Source organism: Mchenga conophoros, linkage group LG3 (assembly GCF_057382185.1).
Source record: "Mchenga conophoros isolate Kocher_MC1m ecotype Shallow Benthic linkage group LG3, M_conophoros_male_GT1.1, whole genome shotgun sequence".
Taxonomy (NCBI): Eukaryota; Metazoa; Chordata; class Actinopteri; order Cichliformes; family Cichlidae; genus Mchenga; species Mchenga conophoros.
Genome location: NC_140528.1, coordinates 58,764,983 through 58,785,647, shown reverse-complemented (window position 1 = coordinate 58,785,647; position 20,665 = coordinate 58,764,983). Strand labels below are relative to the sequence as shown.

General features: G+C 44.1%; 1 protein-coding gene across 4 annotated transcripts in view; it reads right to left on the bottom strand.

The window, feature by feature from the left end:
* LOC146579744 (actin-binding protein WASF3) overlaps window positions 1-20,665 on the bottom strand; it is a 59,778-nt gene that overhangs the window by 5,655 nt on the left and 33,458 nt on the right. For 3 of the 4 annotated variants that reach the window (XM_085264571.1, XM_085264562.1, XM_085264580.1), the window contains 8 exons: window positions 13,933-14,067; window positions 8,656-8,809; window positions 8,450-8,567; window positions 3,502-3,570; window positions 2,920-2,964; window positions 1,446-1,579; window positions 640-942; window positions 123-535 (listed from right to left, as the gene is read on the bottom strand). In XM_085264571.1, the coding sequence (XP_085120697.1) occupies window positions 123-535; window positions 640-942; window positions 1,446-1,579; window positions 2,920-2,964; window positions 3,502-3,570; window positions 8,450-8,567; window positions 8,656-8,809; window positions 13,933-14,067 (1,371 nt within the window). The remainder of the gene's footprint in view (window positions 1-122; window positions 536-639; window positions 943-1,445; window positions 1,580-2,919; window positions 2,965-3,501; window positions 3,571-8,449; window positions 8,568-8,655; window positions 8,810-13,932; window positions 14,068-20,665) is intronic. The other variant, XM_085264587.1, reaches the window with a different exon arrangement.

The following is a 20,665-nucleotide window of genomic DNA, read 5'->3' as shown; positions in this document are numbered from 1 at the left end:
TTTATGAAATAAATTTGTTTGTAAGCAACCAAAATGAAACGTAGCTGTGTTAACTTCCCTGCTCTATGTGGGGGCTAATAATAAAGACCCTGTGCGTCCCTTCCTCATACAGACGCACTCACCTCTACGTATGGCCGCCAACAGGTCGGAGCGGGCGTCGCTCATGGGGATCATCCCCAGCATGGTGGACTTCCTCGTCGAGGGTGCCGCGTCCACAGCTGACTGACCGATAGCGGCGTGCGGGGGTGACGGGTGGGCCTGGTGGCCCAAGGGGGCTCCCGGAGGAGGAGGAGGAGGGGCGGCCGGGGGTGCGCCTGAAGGCGGGTGGGAGGGGGAGGGCACGTAGTTGGCTGGGGGAGGAGGAGGAGAGGGTGAGTAGGGACGGGAGAGGGCGGAAGAGGTCGGGGGGACAGCGGAGGTGGCGGAGGGCGGGGCGTTGGTGGAGTCGAAGGCGGTCTGGGCAGAAGGGATGGTTAGTGGGGGTGGGGGAGGGGCCGGCGGGATGTAGTACTCGGGGATGGTGGAGGGCTGCCCTCTGGTGATGGAAAGAAGTAAATTAAAGATTTTTAATGAGTAGAAACAAACTAAACGCAAACAAAGCCGTAAAACAGATCAAGCAATAACACGCAGAAAACAAACCCGTGTGCGGCGCGGTAGTCCTTAACCGACTGTTGCCTCGGCCCGTTGACTGTCGGATCTCCTCCGGCCTGGACGCCGTGTCCCGAGGGGGTTCGGCCCAGGGATGCCACGTGCCGACCTGTTGCCGCAGCACCGCCCGCTCCCGGGGGCTGGTTGGCCGGCCTCAGGCCCCGATCCAGTGACTGTGTCTGGGCCGCGGCACTGAGGTGATCCCTGGTGTGGTGGTCGGCGGGGTGGGCAGTGCTGGAGGCCTGGGTGGAGGGGTGGTTGGGGCTGGCTGGGTAGGAGTCGGACGCCATTGATCTGTTGGAGAGTTGTAATTGAAAATTAGAGGGCAGGTAGGAAGGAGCAGTGAATCATGATAATAACAGAAAGGTTAGATTTTCTATTCCTTGTATTATTTCCTGCTCTGCCACAGCAGTGACTTCAGTCCCTAATGAAAGTCAACCTCATCGTTTCCTCCAACCTGCTGTGACGCAATCCAGGTGCTCTGCACTACATTTGCCAGAAGAGGGCAGCACAGAGCTGTAAACGACACAGTAAGCTGGCACTTCTTAAATCTCTGTATTAAGCAGGTATGTGCTTAAATTATGTGACACTTCTAGTGGCTGTGTAACAACGCCAGCTTACTGTGTACTATTTATAGTATATGAATAGTATTTATAGGCTTTAAAGGATGAGAGAAACACTCATCCAATGCCCATCCTCAAACACTGACTGTACACATAAACTAGGACAGGAAACAGGACCTCAGAGACAAACCTCACTTGTAGCTAATGTATGTGTGTGTGCACACGTGTGTTTACCTGCTATCTGGGGACAGTGAGCCTTCAGAGGACATGCCGTGGTAAGGGGAGGGGGCGAGCCTGGCGTCTGGTCTGAACTCTTTGTCGTAGGCCAGGACGTTCCACTCCTGGCGTCGGTTACGAGCTTTACGCACCTTCAAGGTTAAACCGGGAGAAACAGACACGTTACACTGCAGTTACAGGTAAAATTATATATGTATATAATTATAGTAATGGAGTTTAGAAAGATTAAGCTGCTGTATTACATCTTTCTCCTGCAATCCTTTCACAGTCACTACCTTTAGAGCGGAGCATTAGAACAGCTGTACCTGTATTGCACCCTACTAATAGAAAATAGATTTTTACTGCCTCTACTCCAGTAGCAGCATTTACTAGAGATGCCTTTTAAAATGATTAAGAGCTCTCCACACTAACAATGTGGTCTCTGCTCTTTTTATTCCACTTTTATTAAGTATTTTACCAGCAAATTCACTTTTCTTTGGCTCTAAGCAGCTTTGTGATTTATTTTCTTCTTCATCAGTTCTTGATGTTACTGATGCAGTTAGGATGACTGTATAAGACCAGCTCAGATAATACATCTGCTAAAGTGCAGAATCAGTGTAAATGAAGGAGGAAGGTCAGATTACTCTTAGTAAGCCAGTAAATTTGAATTAAAGCGATTTTTCATGGGTGTCAACGATGGAAATCAAAGCTAAACTGAAAGAAACACAATATTCCCACAAACGTCGGGGAGCCCGGAGTCATTTGGGGTCTAAGGAGGAGGAGATATGTAAGAAAAGACTGATGTTTAAGGACAGTAACGTGCTTTGAAATGTGCAAGTGTTTATTCAGTTCCAAAAAAAGCACATAGAAAACCTGCCTCCAAACCAGCTGATTATTACAAACAGATTAAGCGTGACTGCTAACTTGACCCCTTTGATCTACAAACTGATAACACCGTGTATTCTGACAGCTTCCTATCAGAAGCAGCATTAACGTTTTTCAGCAGTTTGAGCTACAGTAACTCGTCTGTTGGATCGGACCACACGGGCCAGCCTTAGCTCCCCAATCATCAGTGAGCCTTGGACGTTCATGACCCTGTCACTGACCACTGCAGGCCAGGAACAACCCACAGCATCTGCGGTTTGGAGATGCTCTGATCCGGTTGTCTCGCCGTCACAACTTGGCCTTTGGTAAACTCACTCTAGTCCTTATGCTTGCCCATTTTTCCTGCTTCTTACTCATCAACTTTGAGGATAAACTGTTCATCTTCTCTCTAATATATCCCGCCCACTAAGAGCTGCAACGATGGAGAGATAATCAGTGTTGTTCACTTCACCTGTCAAAACTATGATCTGCTTTATACTCTGTTAAAAACTGTTCATTAAATGATTGTATAGAGGATTTAACCGCTTGCTTTACTCTTGTTTCAGAGGAACGTTGATAACTCTAATTAAATGACCATTAATAATAAACTTAGTAAGTGATTACTGACCTTCTTCACTTCTCTGCTCGGGTCTTCAACCTGCCTCTGCTGCTCCTACGAGTGACACACAGACACACAGAGGAGCAGAGGGAAACTCAGCTGTTGGCTATTTATTTATTTACTGTGTAAAGGGAAATATAAAAAAGCTCAACCCCATCACCAGCTCCTTCACCACGGGGTAAATTCACACTGACCCAGCCCCCAACACACACACACACACACACAGTGTAAGCACCACCCAGTCACTATTCGACAACACCAAAAACACCGGTACAGATGACAGAGCCAAAACTTGTGGGAGCACAGGACAGCAACCAAACCAAACACGGAGGGTTAGCAAGACGGTGAGGTGTTAAGCTGAGGTGACATTAAACACACACACAGACAAACAGGAGGGAGTGTGTGTGTGTGTGCTGGCATTTACTTAGTACTTTCATGTGTATCAGCGTGTCTCAATGGTGTTAGGACATGTCTGCTTTGATAGGTGAGTCTGTAATGTGTGCTAGTGGGATGTGTGGGGAGGAAGTGGAGGGAGGGGAAGTGGGGGGGCAGAACGGGGGCAGGTTAGGTTAGGGGTCGGGGTTGTCTTACAGAGATGGACAGGGGGCTCCTGGGTTGGGCCTGTCTGGAGTGGGGCCTGTCAGGGTGGGCCGGACAGCCCTATGGAAACATGGGAGAAAGACAAGCTGGTGCGTTAGACTGAGCAGAGGAGGCGGAGGAGGAGGGGGTGGGGGGTGTCTTCAAAGGCCAGGAAACTAAAGATAGAGAGAAACGAAGGAGGAGGAGCTGTGGGAGGAAAGGATAGAGGTGGAGGAGCCATCCTCCTGCAGCTCGCTCGGGCTCTCAGACCTGTTGAGTAACAGCTGAAGCTGCGTTGTTTCGGAGGTGGGAGGGGGGGGGGGGAAGGTTCTGCATGGTTTCCAGGTCGAAGGGAGGGAACAGAAAAATGTGAGCAGCATTAAATTCAACAGAAATATTGACCGAACTGCAGCAAACACATGCAGCAGCAGCTGTTGAGCGGTTACAATCACCAACAAAGGAAGAGAGCGCCAAAGGAAGTGTGAAGGGGAACACCACCGAAGCTCAGCTCTGAAATACTCGTAGCTCAGTTCCTATTAGTTTGAATGGATTAATAAACGAGAGCAATGGTGGTGTGCTGGAGCTCCTTTCAGTGCTCCAGGTTATTGGTGTTCACGTAGACCAGCGCACAGACCTGCAAACTGAATGCACTACTTTAAAACAGCAGGACACAGTTCAGTTAAATCCAGCAGGAAGTGAGCGTACAGTAGTGTGCTAAAGACTTGAGTCACCTCTGGTTTCTTTACATTTTTGTAGGAAAATGGCAAATATTCTTATTCTTCAGCACAGTCAGAACTCTCTTATGGAAGCGTTCTTGCAATTTCTTTAAGCAGTCTTCGGGAATAGTTCTGCGGGCTTCTTCAAGGACATTTAAAGCTCGTCTTTGGATGTTTCTGAATTTAGATGATCCCAAACTGCTTTAATAAAATTGATGTCCGGGCCCTGGGGAGGCCAATCCATAACTGATATTGTTCCACTGTGTGTTTTTCTATCCAATCAGATGTTTGCTGGATGGTATTGGACCTTATGGTACTTTTTTGCATTCATAATTCCATCGATTTTGACAAGATCTCCAAAAACACTGCAGCTCTAAACCACGACAGAGCCTCCAGGATTTGAATCAAAACTTTCAAATTCAGATTCATCACTCCATCAGATCTGTTGTCACTGATTTTGGGTCCAGTTCTTGTGTAATCTGGCATACCTCAGCCCACACACAGCCACCCTTCCACTGAGACCATTTCTGATGAGGCTTCAGTGAACAGTATATGAGTTGAAGGCCCAGATGTACAGTGGGGCAAAAAAGTATTTAGTCAGCCACCGATTGTGCAAGTTCCCCCACTTAAAATGATGACAGAGGTCAGTAATTTGCACCAGAGGTACACTTCAACTGTGAGAGACAGAATGTGAAAAAAAAATCCATGAATTCACATGGTAGGATTTGTAAAGAATTTATTCGTAAATTAGGGTGGAAAATAAGTATTTGGTCACCTCAAACAAGGAAAATCTCTGGCTCTCACAGACCTGTAACGTCTTCTGTAAGAAGCTTTTCTGTCCCCACTCGTTACCTGTATGAATGGCACCTGTTTGAACTCATCATCTGTATAAAAGACACCTGTCCACAGCCTCAAACAGTCAGACTCCAAACTCCGCCATGGCCAAGACCAAAGAGCTTTCGAAGGACACCAGGAAAAGTATTGTAGACCTGCACCAGACTGGGAAGAGTGAATCTACAATAGGCAAGCAACTTGGTGTGAAAAAATCAACTGTGGGAGCAATCATCAGAAAATAGAAGACATACAAGACCACTGATAATCTCCCTCGATCTGGGGCTCCACACAAGATCTCATCCCGTGGGGTCAAAATGATCATGAGAACGGTGAGCAAAGATCCCAGAACCACACAGGGGGACCTGGTGAATGACCTGCAGAGAGCTGGGACCAAAGTAACAAAGGTCACCATCAGTAACACACTACAACGGCAGGGAATCAAATCCCGCAGTGCCAGACGTGTTCCGCTGCTGAAGCCAGTGCATGTCCAGGCCCGTCTGAAGTTTGCCAGAGAGCACATGGATGATACAGCAGAGGATTGGGAGAATGTCATGTGGTCAGATGAAACCAAAGTAGAACTTTTTGGTATAAACTCAACTCGTCGTGTTTGGAGGAAGAAGAATACTGAGTTGCATCCCAAGAACACCATACCTACTGTGAAGCATGGGGGTGGAAACATCATGCTATGGGGCTGTTTTTCTGCCAAGGGGACAGGACGACTGATCCGTGTTAAGGACAGAATGAATGGGGCCATGTATCGTGAGATTTTGAGCCAAAACCTCCTTCCATCAGTGAGAACTTTGAAGATGAAATGAGGCTGGGTCTTCCAACATGACAATGATCCAAAACACACCGCCCGGGCAACAAAGGAGTGGCTCCGTAAGAAGCATTTGAAAGTCCTGGAGTGGCCTAGCCAGTCTCCAGACCTCAACCCCATAGAAAATCTGTGGCGGGAGTTGAAAGTCCGTTTTGCTCGGCGACAGCCCCAAAACATCACTGCTCTCGAGAAGATCTGCATGGAGGAATGGGCCAAAATACCAGCTACTGTGTGTGCAAACCTGGTAAAGACCTATAGTAAACGTTTGACCTCTGTTATTGCCAACAAAGGTTATGTTACAAAGTATTGAGTTGTATTTTTGTTATTGACCAAATACTTATTTTCCACCCTAATTTACGAATAAATTCTTTACAAATCCTACCATGTGGATTCATGGATTTTTTTTTCACATTCTGTCTCTCACAGTTGAAGTGTACCTCTGGTGCAAATTACTGACCTCTGTCATCATTTTAGGTGGGGGAACTTGCACAATCGGTGGCTGACTAAATACTTTTTTGCCCCACTGTATCTCTCAGGGCCGTGTCAGGTCTTCGCTGGATTTTTTCCCTGGCTCTAAAAGACATGACTTTCAAGCAGAAACGCCTACGGAGGAGGCTACAAATGTGGCCTCAGGAGGAGGCCACATTTGTAGACCGATTACGTCACAGCGACACGATGAAGACTGTCCAAATTCGTAGACTCCTCCGAATCCGGCCGACAAATACGTCCTCCTTTTCCCCAGATTTGAAGAATGGGCCGGTGTGTCCTTCGTGGCCCACCATATCCCAGAATTCATAGCGCGGCCCAGCCAATTCCAGTTTCCAAACAATGGCGGCCGCTACTAAGTTTTTAATATTACTGTTATTAATCTTTCTGGGTCACAAAATAAACTTTTAACATATTTTAGGCAAGAAAGTAGCTGTGTAAACTTCAAATATCTGCTCGGTTTATCAAGACATCGCATATTTGCAAAAGCGCTCCGATGTTTTCGGAGACGTCCGTTACCCACCAACTCGATAGCTAGCTGGGGGTTCAATGTCACTCGAGCCGGTGAGAACAGCGGACTCCCGGCTTCATCGCTTTCAGACCCCCGCCGTCTTTCACTACTCAGGTTAAACATGATATATAAGTCACTCAGATAACTTAAAAACGTTATTGTTTAGCTTTTTCAGTGTTTTACTTGTTGGGGAGTAAATCGTTTTGGTTGAGATTAAAGTTATTAGATTAAATTAAATAAAAGTTGATTAATCCCTCGGGTGGTTTTCACACAGCTGAATAAACATCAAACAGAAAACTGATTAAACAGAAGTGTGAGACGGTCATGTCCTGTTATATTTTAGATAGCAAGGAGCAGAGAGCTGAGTTTACTGGACTCCACCGAGACAGCGGTGACGCAGATTTGAAGGCTGGACCGTCCCATTTCACAGCCTCGCACTTCCAGCCTTCTCGGTCTTCAAAGGACCCGGCCCACGTAGACCGCGAAGGCCGGGTCCTCCGAAGGACGTGGCCTAGGTTTTGGGACACAGCTTCAGATGCGGTTCATCTGCTATAGATATATATTTTTAGACTCGCCACTTCTTCTTCTTCTTTCCACTTGTCAAGTTTCCTCAAACTTTTTAAGGGACACACTGCACACAATATGAGAGGACGAGGTGAAACAGCTATTAGCCACGGTCTTGCTGATTAATGCTAAAACACTTTTTGAGTTAGGTGCCTTTTCTGTTCTTGAATGATTCATAGGTCAGGGTTCAGTGGTCTAGCACAGCGGTCCCCAACCCCTGGGCCTCGGACCGGTACCGGTCCGTGAGTCGTTTGGTACCGGGCCGCGAGAGTTGAGGCTCAGGTGTGAAATGTATGGTTTTCAGGGTTTTTATCGGTTTTCAGTGTTATTTTGTTATCGTTTGTACCGTTAACTTGGTTTTCCTGGGTCTTTTCACGTGTGTTATGAATAAATCTTATTTTTTTCGGTACCGGTACTAGTTTTATTTTGTTGTATTTATCCGCGACACCTTAAAGGCCGGTCCGTGAAAATATTGTCGGGCATAAACCGGTCCGTGGCGCAAAAAAGGTTGGAGACCGCTGGTCTAACAAACAAAATCCTCTAAAAATGGTCAGGTTCCACGACTGGACTGAAAATGAGTGAAAAAGCAGACAATGTCCAAAGAAGAACTCTGAAAGACCTTCAGAAAGCCTGGAGAACTATTACTCAAGAGCACTTAAAGGTCTGGCTGCTTGGAAGAAAAATATAAAGCAATGAGTGGTGTCTCAAGAGTTTTACACTGTATGTAACTACAGCCAAATACAACGTTCGTATAAGTTCTCTCTCGATCACGTTGTTGTCTCTGGATAACCGGCCTGCTCAGCTGCTGCTGCATCGATAGCCGATTAAACAACCAAGCAAAGCTAAATGGAGAGTACAGTCAGAGAGAAATGAAACTGAAATAACAGCATAGATGGCACCACCGGGCAGGAAAATAAAAATTCGCAAAATAAAGCAGAAGATGAATTTCTTTAACCGTTTCCAGACCACGGTGACGTACACCCAAACATACAGCGCACGCTCACAAACACTCGTTCGGCGCACACATCGTACCTTCTGCCGTCTCTTCTCTTTGCGCTTGTCCTCAGTGGCCTGCAGCATCTTTTCCTTCCACAGGTTGAAGAAGTAGGAGGGGTCGGTGTAAAACTTCAGGGCGTCCTTCTTGTCATCCCTGCGAGGAGGAGGAAGTGAAACTAAGAAAAAAAAAACAGCGGAGCTTGGTAAATTATCAATACTGGCAGAGAGGCTAAAAGACTGACCTATAGGGGGTGAGAATATTAAGTGGTGGAGGTTTGTCGCAGCGGTGGTACATCTCCACCACAGGGTTGGGCACAGAGGTCCTCGACACCACCTGCTGGTCCTGAATGGTACTGCTCTTAAAGGCCTTTCTCATGTTGATGTCCTGCAGAGAAACTGGAAACAGAGAAGGAGGACAGCATTAAATTATGATAAGCAAACAGAATGAAAAACAACAACACGGCGATTAAGCCGGCAGAGTCACAAACACTGGTGTTTGACATCATAATCCCCCAAAACAGCCGGTTTCAGCCACTAATTCCTTCATATGCATCACTCTCCTCTACCCTCGATTTTTTTTTAACGCATGAATCAAAGCCAGGATTTGTGGCATTAAGAGAAAAAGAGCCTAATCTCTTGTTAGGGCTCTTAGAAAAAATTAGCACAAGTTTAGCAGATTTTTAATGCCAATTAATTCAAGCTTCAGTCTGATGGAGTGACCAAAGAAAACATCAACCTGGAAAATAAACTTTTTAAAATCTAGTTTAAGGACAATTACGGACAATCCGAGTGAAAAATAAAAACAGATAATCATCAGAAAATAATAATTTTCCTCTTTTTTTTTTTAGCTTCCTACAGTGGAGTTAATCAATCTTGTGTCACTGCTCACAGATAAAATGCATCTAATCACTTCCCATTTATCATACCCACTACACCATTACATCACACGTCACATGCTCTGGGCTGAATGACAGCGTGCGTCTGCTGGAGTTCTTCATTAAATAAAGATGATCTGCTTTTTTATGAAGTCTAGACTCTATAAATATGCAAACATCTGCCGTTCTCAATGCGTGTGCAGCTTCTGATTGGCCAATATGTTTTTCTACCAGCCACCAGGGGGCTCTGCTTATTCCAGGAGTCCTTTAAACACCGGACACGTGAGATTTGTGTTTCATATTTTAAACCTTTAAAACCTGAATCATGAAACAACTGCTAGAAAATTCAAATTTTTGAAAATGACAATAAAATAAAAAAATAAATTAAATATTAATTTGCATACACGAGTTTTAGTTTGTATCGTATTTGCTACATTCAGTATTTTATTTTTCAGTTTATTGCTTAAAATGTTTTGTGCAATTTATTTATGTAAAAAAAAAAATCACAATGATGATGTTCAAGTCTGAGAAACTGGGGGTATTAAATATGATATGATAGCGAAATCCCCCTTTTTGTCAGTGTAAAGAAGTTTAACAACACATTTAAACCCTGAGATGTCTTAATACAAGATAACACAAATTTCAACAACACGTCTCAGTTTTTCTACATGACAAATGTGTAAAATTACAGAAAGATTTTCTTTAATAGTAAAAAAACAGGAACTTTGCCCATGTCCTCATTTTAGGTTTGGGACTGGTGTCGGCTCCTGGGCTCATGTACTAATGAGAAGTGAAGAAGTGAAAGAACTGAAAAAAGGGGGAACTAGGGTGGGGCACGAAAATGAGAACAAACAGCTTGTAGAACTGGGGGGGTCATATATGGACAAGACCCGGAAGAGGCGTGTTTGGAGGCGTGGTCCCGCTCCTGAAATTCACATAATTTATCTTCAATTACTTAACTAAATGGCTGTGGGGGAGGTCTTTGTCAGCAGGAAAAGCCGTAGAATTTATAAAAAGAAAATTTCAAAGTCCGCAAATTTTTTCCAAAACACATCAGCAGGCTGCTGGGACAACTCTGGCCATTCACACCGAATTTGGACGAATTTCCTGTATTTGTTTGACTAATTTATAACTCTGATAAGTGGAAGAGAATGGATGGATGAAGAATCTGTATTTTGTTTCTCTTGCCTTAAAACATACGCAGGAAATAAGGGGTTAGCAACTAATCAAAGAAAATAATAATACTAATATTAATAATAATACTAGCCATCAGCCTCTTGGTAGATGCACATGTAGTATAAATGTGAAAATCCTAGCAGTTGACCTCTGATTGTGAGGTCAAGCTCGCCAGGATTTGAACTCGTCCCAGAATGTTAGCAAGTCGTCTCGTTCTTAAGTTACCGCAATCACAAACTTGGGTGTCCACCCGCCCACCAGCCCAGCAGGGTGCCGCCAAAACCCCGTCAGTATACAAACTGTTGCACTTCACTTTAACCTCATCGTTTCGACCTTTCCGTCGACAAATAAAACGGCACATGCTACTCAAGCAGGAGCCATAACACACTCAGAGCAGCTATTGACCCTCAATGGTAATTTTACACACGCAGCTCTGACCTTGTTGAGATTTATGGGTTTATCGGTCGTTGAAAAGCGGCGTGGTAAATGTAGGAAACTGCTGAGAGAGGCAGGGGATGAAATGCTACGAGGCAAAGACGTCTAATTAGAACACTTCATTGTCAAGTAATTCCTGGAGTACATACTTATCAGCAGATGCTTCTCTAAACAGACACCGTTTGGATATGTGTGTATTTGTTTGCTACGATTCTGCAACCAATAGACGATCATTTTAGAAGTAAAACGGATAAACGGATCAAATACACGCACATCGTGTGCATATCGACTGATACAGAACATACAGCTTAAACGGTGTTTGAACTCGAACGCATACATACGCATGCACAAATAATAGGACAGCAGGGTCAGATTAGACTTGGAGCTTGTTGCATCAGCTTAACAAGCATCGCACACACACACACGCATGCAAACTGTGGCTGCACAACAACAGGAGGCTGGGCGGTGTGTTAAGTGTCAGAACGTGACACGTATGTGTGTCAATCCTGTGAGAGATTTATCACCGCTGCAGTGCTATCCAGGATCTAGCAGATGGCTAAACACACACACACACACACACACACACACACACACACACACAGAGACGATCAGGGCGTGATCAGTGTCCTATACGATCAGTTTAAACCACGTCAGTGTCACACACGCTCCTGTCATTAGCTCTGTGCACTGACGCAGCATGTCTGTGTTTGTATGGACACATTTTATTACTGAAAAATCTATGGTTAGCTTAAAAATCCGCCTGCAGACACCAAAGGGCGACTGGCCGTTTGATCTGTGTGTGTGTGCAGTCAGAGCACACTCCTGTCTGTTTGATCATTCCTCCCTAAGCTTCCTTCCCTACAGCCAAATGAATAATCCACAAAACTCGCAGCTAATGCAACTTTCATTCAGACACATCTTCAAAGAGACCTCGCTCTCTCTGCTCTTCTTCTCCTTCTGCTCTTTCTCCTCTCCGGCCCTTTTTAACACTCACCTCCCTCTCTGCACATACACATGCATAAACTGTGTTAAACACCATTAATAACCACATTCGTGTAATGCACACACTGATTAAGGAACTCTGCACTGACCTAACCTCTGAATTTAGAGTTATTTGGATTTATGTGAACAATTTATAATCACTTTACTGTCTGGAGGGACATGCTGCTTCCTGTAGGCTCCTTCCCCCTTTTTTCTCTTTTCTTCCATCCTTCCTTATTTCCTACCTCCCTTCATTCCTTTTTGACCTTAGATCATCTTTCTTTGCTTTCTCTTTGCTTTCATTTCTTCCTCACTTCCTTCTCGCAATCCTTCTTTCCTTCCTCCTTCCATCTCTTCTCTCCTCCTTTCCTTTCTTCATGTACGGAAGAAAAAAGGGTGGTGCACAAAAGAAGCAATGAAGAAGAGGAAGCGAGGAATCAGAAAGGAGGTGGAAAAATGAGTAGTGGGACATGATGAGACAGAAAACAAATTTGAGTGAATGTGTGGAAAAGGAAACGAAGGAATTAAAGGACTGAGAAATGGTTTGTGTGGAGGAGGAAGAGGAGGAGGAAGAGGTAAAAAGAGACAGAAAGAGACGAGAGAGAGAGGGTGGAAAAGTGTGAGGAGGCGAGCAGGAGGAGGAGGAGGCGAGATAAGGGGAGGGAAGGATAAGACAGAAGACTGCTGAGCTTTTCCTTTTTATCCTCGTCTGTGCTGCTCTCTCTGACGCTGTCTGAGGCCGGCGTGCTGCAGAATGACTCGGCAGTATCAGCACAGACAGAGAGAGACGCACAGAGCTACAGACGAAAAATATATATCCAGACAAACGGGAGGAAGAGGAGAAAGAGGAAAAGGGAGGAGTAAGGTGGGGAAAGACTGAGGGGAGGAGGAAGAGAAACAAAGAAACAGGAAATTGGAACCAGAGGAGAGGAGAGGGCATTAGGGGAAGAACAGGAGTCTAGGATAGCGGGGAGACACAGTGGGGAAAGAAAACAAGGAAAACAGAAGAAAAGAAAGGGGGATGAGGGCTTCTCAGAGAGTGACGAGGAGGAGAGAACAGGAAAGGCAGGAAAAGGATAAAAGGAGAGAAAATTGAGCCAAATCAAAAGGAACAGAGAGGCCGACATGAGAGGATGGAGGAAGAAAAGATGAGACAAAAAAGGTTAGAGGCACAGGAGGATAAATAAACGTCTGAGAGAGATCAAAGATTTTAAAAAAAGAACATACACACAGAACTCCCCGTGTGTGTGTGTGTGTGTGTGTGTGTGTGTGTGTGTGTGTGTGTGTGTGTAGGCCTATCAATTACTGCATTAAGAGAATTGACCTTCAGAGACAGACTGAAGCTTAATGATGGAGATAAAGATCCTGACTCACACTGTGCAAACAGCAAACACACACATATTAGTCATAACAGCAGCTCACATAAACACTTGTACACTCATAGAAATAGTCGGTGCTCTCTAACAACACAATTAATAATCCATAGTGCCGGGGACACAGACACACACACACACACACACACACACACACACACACAGGTTAAAAGCTTTGCAGAGATGCGTTTATCTCAGAGTGTTTACTCCAACACAAACATGAGGCGGACAGACACAAAGAAAGTGAAACAGCTTGTTGACACGCACCAAGCAGATGGCCTTCTACCTTTGCGAGGACTCACAGATGCCTCGGTTTATCCCGACCAACCCTGAGCCGAGGATTAACTCGAGCTCCAAAAGTCGAGTCCTAACAGCTACTCTGAGGTGAGACTCAGCCACACCTTCACTCACTCACAGGACCTCAAACGCACACTCAAACACCCACACAGGGCATAATATAAGAGCCTAGAGACCCCTCATCAATAAATCATCAGCACAGCCATTAAAATGCTGCACACACAAACACACACACACACCCACGCTAGTCCTAATAGCAGTTCACATAAACACGTGTACACTCATAGAAACAGTCAGTGCTCTCTAACAGCACAATTAATAATCTATAGTGCTGCAAACACACACACAAAGAGAATAAAAACACACATCCTCACACACACACCTTCCTCCACAGTGGAGTCGAGCTGGGTGACTTTCACAGCCAGCTGGTCCACCCTCTCCTGCAGGCTGCTCATCCTCAGGTAGAAGCTGTTGGCTTCGTTAAACAGTTCCCCGAAAATGTCCTCAGCATGACGACCTGTACAGAGGGAGAGAAACACACAAACACACACACACACAGTCAGATTCGCCACTTTAATATCTTTCATCCAGGGATATTTAACAGGCTACATTCACACTTCCATGTTGGCCAGCTGAACTCTGCCTCACACCGCAGGAATAAAACATGCAGCGAGAATTAAATCAGCTGGGAGAATCAGACTGTCTGGAAAAGCAGAGCAAGCTGACACAATTAAAGACGTTCAGAGTTACTTCAGGTTTCCGTCCAAAAAGGACAAAAGAAAGTGTGATAACAGAAGGTCTACATGTATACAGTGGTCCCTCGCTATAATGCGGTTCACATTTCGCGCCCTTGCTGTTTCGCAGATTTTTTGGGGGTGCAATTTTGCTTTTTTGTGTTCTGCGTTCTGATTGGCTGTAGACCACTGTCAATCAATCTCGTGCTGTGTCTCCTGTACAGTACAGAATGTGTTCAGCTGCCAACTTTACATAAATCTTTGATCGCTAGCAGTGTGACTCTGAAGTGCTGCACTGTATATTTGAAAGTTTTCTCCCCAACAAACACAACAATGTTGACGCAACCACGGGTGCCTTATTTTTCTACAGAGGTGTGAACTTTGAGATTGTTTAAACAAGAGAGAAAAGTGTGAAAATGTTCATGCCTGTCTGAGAAAAGTGTATAAAGTGTGTACTAGAGATGGCACCATACCACTTTTTTATGTCCGATACCGATATCATAAATTTGGATATCTGCCGATACCGATATGAATCCGATATAGTGTTTTTTAATCAATAAAACTGTTTTTTAATATCTTAATGCATTTTGTATAAGTTCAAACTCAAGTTAAAAAAAAACAAACACTAAAGCTATTCTGTTATACCTGTATGTAAAAAATAGCAAGAAAAAAAAATAGGGAACCACCCCTCACGCTCCACCTCATGATGCTTAATCGACATAATCAACTTTAATTTGATGCAGTGTGAAAAAAATGCACAGAAATAAATTATTTTTCTACAATAATTAAATAGATTCAACATCTTTCTTCAACAGAATTGCAGACTGCACAGATGGTACCTTCCCAAAGGAAAAAGTAGTATAGCTTACTAGGGTATATTAGACTTAATCCGGTTGTTCAGTCTGACGTCACTAGCCGTGTCTGGGTCTAAACTCCGCTGCAGGTCCATATATCAAACGATCACTATGGCATTACTGAGAGTTGAAAAACTGTCTAAAGTCTTTCATCTTTAATAAAATGATCAGCGTTCTGCTCTACCAGGTGTAACAATTGAGTGTAACATCCAGGCATCCATGAAAACGGAATTTATGACATTTAACGGAGTTAGAAGTTAGCAGGAAGTTAGCTCGCTAGCTTCTATCTAAATACAATATAGCATGTCCTGACTGCGGGGTTTTGGAAACAAATTAAAACGTACAGCTCTGTTATCACTTCCAACATAAATGAAGACAGAAAACTAAACAGCAGTGACGTTTGTAGGGTTACTGAAGTTGGGCTAGCTGGTATATAATGATGTGCTACGTGACCGCTAGCGACACAGCTATGTTAGCATAATATAAACAAGCTAACTTTTTTTCCACTCGATAAAAGTTAACGTGAGTGTTCTGGGTGGTCAGGAACAAATGTAATCGCATGGCAGGATGCTGTAAAAGGACCAAACTTCAGCCAGGAGAACAACTGAGATAATCCATCCACAATACGAGGTTAGTCATTCATATACTGCTGCATGGGCTGGGCTGTAGTTACATCTTAAGGTTTTAAAAACTGAGCTTAAATAAATGATTAGCGGTAATAAAAGCCGAGGGATGTCAACAGTGATCACTGACTGTTTTAGGAGCTTTTTGAGATCAAATAGAAGAAAATACATAACATTAAACATGTTAACAACACAAAAGCCATATTAAACGCAGACTACTTTAGGCCCGGAAGTAGGATTCGTCGCGTCATCACTGAACAACCGGATAGTTACTATATACAGTAATGGACTTCTGTACATTTTACATCAGATTAAAACTTTGGGTGTAAGATTCAGATAATTATTTATTAAAAGCTAGACATTTTAAATGAGAATAAGAAAGAAAAGTATGTCTTTGTGCCCCCTTTTCCCTGTTAATGCCCTATCGGCCCCCCTGGCTAAACTTTGCTAGATCCGCCCCTGCACAGTTACCAGCCGTCAGCTACGTAGAAAAAGATCCTCGAGTAGAAAGTAATATTAAATAAATTCTAACAACAGCTTATCAAGCTTAAATGTGCTGCTGTTGTTCAGCCGCTGGTTTCCTCTTTCTGGTGCAAAGTGGGCCAAAAACAAAGAAGAGAGACGGACTCGCGACAGAAAAGCCGATCAGCTGATCATTGATCAGTTTCATGATTGAAGTAGCAGCAAGAAGAGGCAGTCGCTCCATATATCGTTTGTTAAGCTTAACGCGGGAATGCTTTACAAACATTCAGAGATGAACTTACACACTTGCTTTACTTCTCTGGGATCACTTTCTCTGAGATGAAAAGCCGGTTTGGTAGCAAGGCTCCAAATGCTCAACCAGACCGCTGACAGGTATCGCACGCCACAGCCGCTCTATCACGTGACCACACTGATCCAACGTGCTACGGTTATAAGCCGAGTTATGCAATGTCGCAAGTTTTGTGAGGTGCTTTTTTGATATTTAATGGATCGATTACATTTTTTATTTCTCTCCGATATCCGATCCAGTAATTTAGGTCAGTATCGGACCGATACCGATACGTAATATCGGATCGGTCCATCTCTAGTGTGTAGTGAGGGGTTTCATAGCCTTAAAACATCTATAATGATTGTAAAAAAATTAAGTTGGCTATTTTGCAGATTTCACATATTATTTTTAGAATGTACAGTGGGGCAAAAAAGTATTTAGTCAGCCACCAATTGTGCAAGTTCCCCCACTTAAAATGATGACAGAGGTCAGTAATTTGCACCAGAGGTACACTTCAACTGTGAGAGACAGAATGTGAAAAAAAAATCCATGAATTCACATGGTAGGATTTGTAAAGAATTTATTCATAAATTAGGGTGGAAAATAAGTATTTGGTCACCTCAAACAAGGAAAATCTCTGGCTCTCACAGACCTGTAACGTCTTCTGTAAGAAGCTTTTCTGTCCCCCACTCATTACCTGTATGAATGGCACCTGTTTGAACTCATCATCTGTATAAAAGACACCTGTCCACAGCCTCAAACAGTCAGACTCCAAACTCCGCCATGGCCAAGACCAAAGAGCTTTCGAAGGACACCAGGAAAAGTATTGTAGACCTGCACCAGACTGGGAAGAGTGAATCTACAATAGGCAAGCAGCTTGGTGTGAAAAAATCAACTGTGGGAGCAATCATCAGAAAATGGAAGACATACAAGACCACTGATAATCTCCCTCGATCTGAGGCTCCACGCAAGATCTCATCCCGTGGGGTCAAAATGATCATGAGAACGGTGAGCAAAGATCCCAGAACCACACGGGGGGACCTGGTGAATGACCTGCAGAGAGCTGGGACCAAAGTAACAAAGGTCACCATCAGTAACACACTACAACGGCAGGGAATCAAATCCCGCAGTGCCAGACGTGTTCCGCTGCTGAAGCCAGTGCATGTCCAGGCCCGTCTGAAGTTTGCCAGAGAGCACATGGATGATACAGCAGAGGATTGGGAGAATGTCATGTGGTCAGATGAAACCAAAGTAGAACTTTTTGGTATAAACTCAACTCGTCGTGTTTGGAGGAAGAAGAATACTGAGTTGCATCCCAAGAACACCATACCTACTGTGAAGCATGGGGGTGGAAACATCATGCTATGGGGCTGTTTTTCTGCCAAGGGGACAGGACGACTGATCCGTGTTAAGGACAGAATGAATGGGGCCATGTATCGTGAGATTTTGAGCCAAAACCTCCTTCCATCAGTGAGAACTTTGAAGATGAAACGAGGCTGGGTCTTCCAACATGACAATGATCCAAAACACACCGCCCGGGCAACAAAGGAGTGGCTCCGTAAGAAGCATTTGAAAGTCCTGGAGTGGCCTAGCCAGTCTCCAGACCTCAACCCCATAGAAAATCTGTGGCGGGAGTTGAAAGTCCGTGTTGCTCGGCGACAGCCCCAAAACATCACTGCTCTCGAGAAAATCTGCATGGAGGAATGGGCCAAAATACCAGCTACTGTGTGTGCAAACCTGGTAAAGACCTATAGTAAACGTTTGACCTCTGTTATTGCCAACAAAGGTTATGTTACAAAGTATTGAGTTGTATTTTTGTTATTGACCAAATACTTATTTTCCACCCTGATTTATGAATAAATTCTTTACAAATCCTACCATGTGGATTCATTGATTTTTTTTCCACATTCTGTCTCTCACAGTTGAAGTGTACCTCTGGTGCAAATTACTGACCTCTGTCATCATTTTAGGTGGGGGAACTTGCACAATCGATGGCTGACTAAATACTTTTTTGCCCCACTGTAACTCCAGCGATAAATGAGGGACAACTGTACATACAGTTTACAGTGCGCACGGACTCACCTGCGATCAGATATTCTCCACTTTGCTTTATTCTAACCAATTCATTTCTCTGCCTTACTGTAACACTGTAAGGTAGCTCTGTATGTATGAGTTGATTGGATTTCTACTTGGAGGAAGTGTTCAGAGAGCAGTGTGTTGTCCAAATGAGGCTCTATTATAGCATGCTAGCTGTAGCCAGCTGTCTGTCCTTTCCTGTGTAAAGATGAACTGCAAAAAATAAATAAATAATGAGATGATCCTAGTCTTCATTCAGTCCTGTTTGTTTGTTAAGCCACTTATCACTGGCCTATGAATCATTCAAGTGCAAAAAGGCATCTAACTCAACACAACTCAACCAGTGTTGTGTCTACACATACCAGACAACTTAGCAAAAGGATCATTTTAAATTGTATCTCTGGGCACTTTGTTACTCGCAGCCCGTCCCAAAAACCTCATTTGTTCCCATTTCTTTAGCTGAATCTATGAAAAATGTGAAAGACAAGACAAGGTGGTTCCCAAAGAGCTTTATAGGTGAAAACTTGGCAAACCTCAGCTTGCTGTGCAGGGTGTTTTCATGGAAACTGGACAAAAGAAGGACATGGACAGTATGTGAATGTCATGTCCTTAAGATAGAGAAAAAAATCCAGCAGAAGCCTGACACGGGCCTGAGAGACACATCTGGACCTTCACCTGATCCATCTACTGTTCTCTGAAGCCTCGTCAGAATTGTCTAAGTTGAAGGGTGGCTGTGAAGAAGGCGTTCATGAAATGTACGAGAAGAGAAATTCAGAGATGGAGGTTGCTCCCCTCCCTCCTCCCGGCGTCTGCCTCAGCAGGACCAGCCGCCTCCTGCTGTGCACCTGTCGGACTGAATATTTAAACAGGGCCTCTCTGTCTGAGAGCGTTTGCACGTCTGTGACGACAGTGGCACAAATATTTAAATGCATTTACCGAGATGCAGAACAGCAGCCTTCCTCAATAACACTGTCACCTTCAAATTGAATCACATGCACACTCATTTCAGCGTCTCGCCACCTCGTTCGCTCTCTTCTCTCGTCCTGCGTCTCCATCTCTCGGCCCACGTCATCACAGATGGAGCAGAGGCAGAGCGCTCGCTCATTTGCAGTGAGCTGTCGCTGAATATAATCTATCCTCTAACTGTTAATCGAATTTAAATAGCCTTTTCCCCCCCTCACACTCAATTCATTTCCATTGAAGTATGCCTCGTCTGCTACAGAGCACATCAGCTATGAATGACTTCATTGCTTTCAAATGAAGAATGTGTTTAGCTGTTCAGGGTGAGAAATTCCAATAAAGAGAATACAGAGGAGAGGACGCTAAACTGCGGGATACGATGCTTCAGAAGGAATTCTGAAAACATGCTCACCTGCACGTTATTAGACCTGATAAAAAATACAAAAATCACCTTGGATTCACCTTACTTTCACATCAATCCATCAATCACTATGGCAACTGTGCTCATCAGCAAACAACTGCTGACGCACAAACTAATCAGCATATGCACGCACGGCCTTATTCACATTCAACACATCTCAAGTGGTCTGCATTAAGGAGCATGGCTCTGAATTCATTTTAGGTGTGATTGCATGTAAATGCCTAGACATGCTGGGCTCTGATTGCTCACGAGTGTTAGAGACAGACATGTGACTTGTCTGTCCCGTTTGTAGCAACTGAAAATAAAATAAATTCATAATTATAATAAAGGTCAATCAAATGGACCAATATGGCAAGGCCATGATGATCCACTTGGTAAAATAAATCCGCTTGCCATCTTTCTTGGCCTTAAGACAACAATTTTGATGGCTAAAGATCCAAACGGGACACAAAAAAAAAAGGAAAAAAAAAGAGACAGACATGTGACCTACTGCAATGGAGGGTAAACAGCACAGGTCCTCTTCACTACAGTCACGAAAAAAACTCGTGAACTTTTTGTTAAAGGTGGTTAAGAGGTCCTGAATCGTGGGGTGCGCTTCATTTTTCACGGGCCCGTGAAAAAAATTTTTAAAATTATAATGTGTAACGTCTCACCACTAGATTTCAGTAAGTAAGTGAATAATCGTAGCTTTGGTGG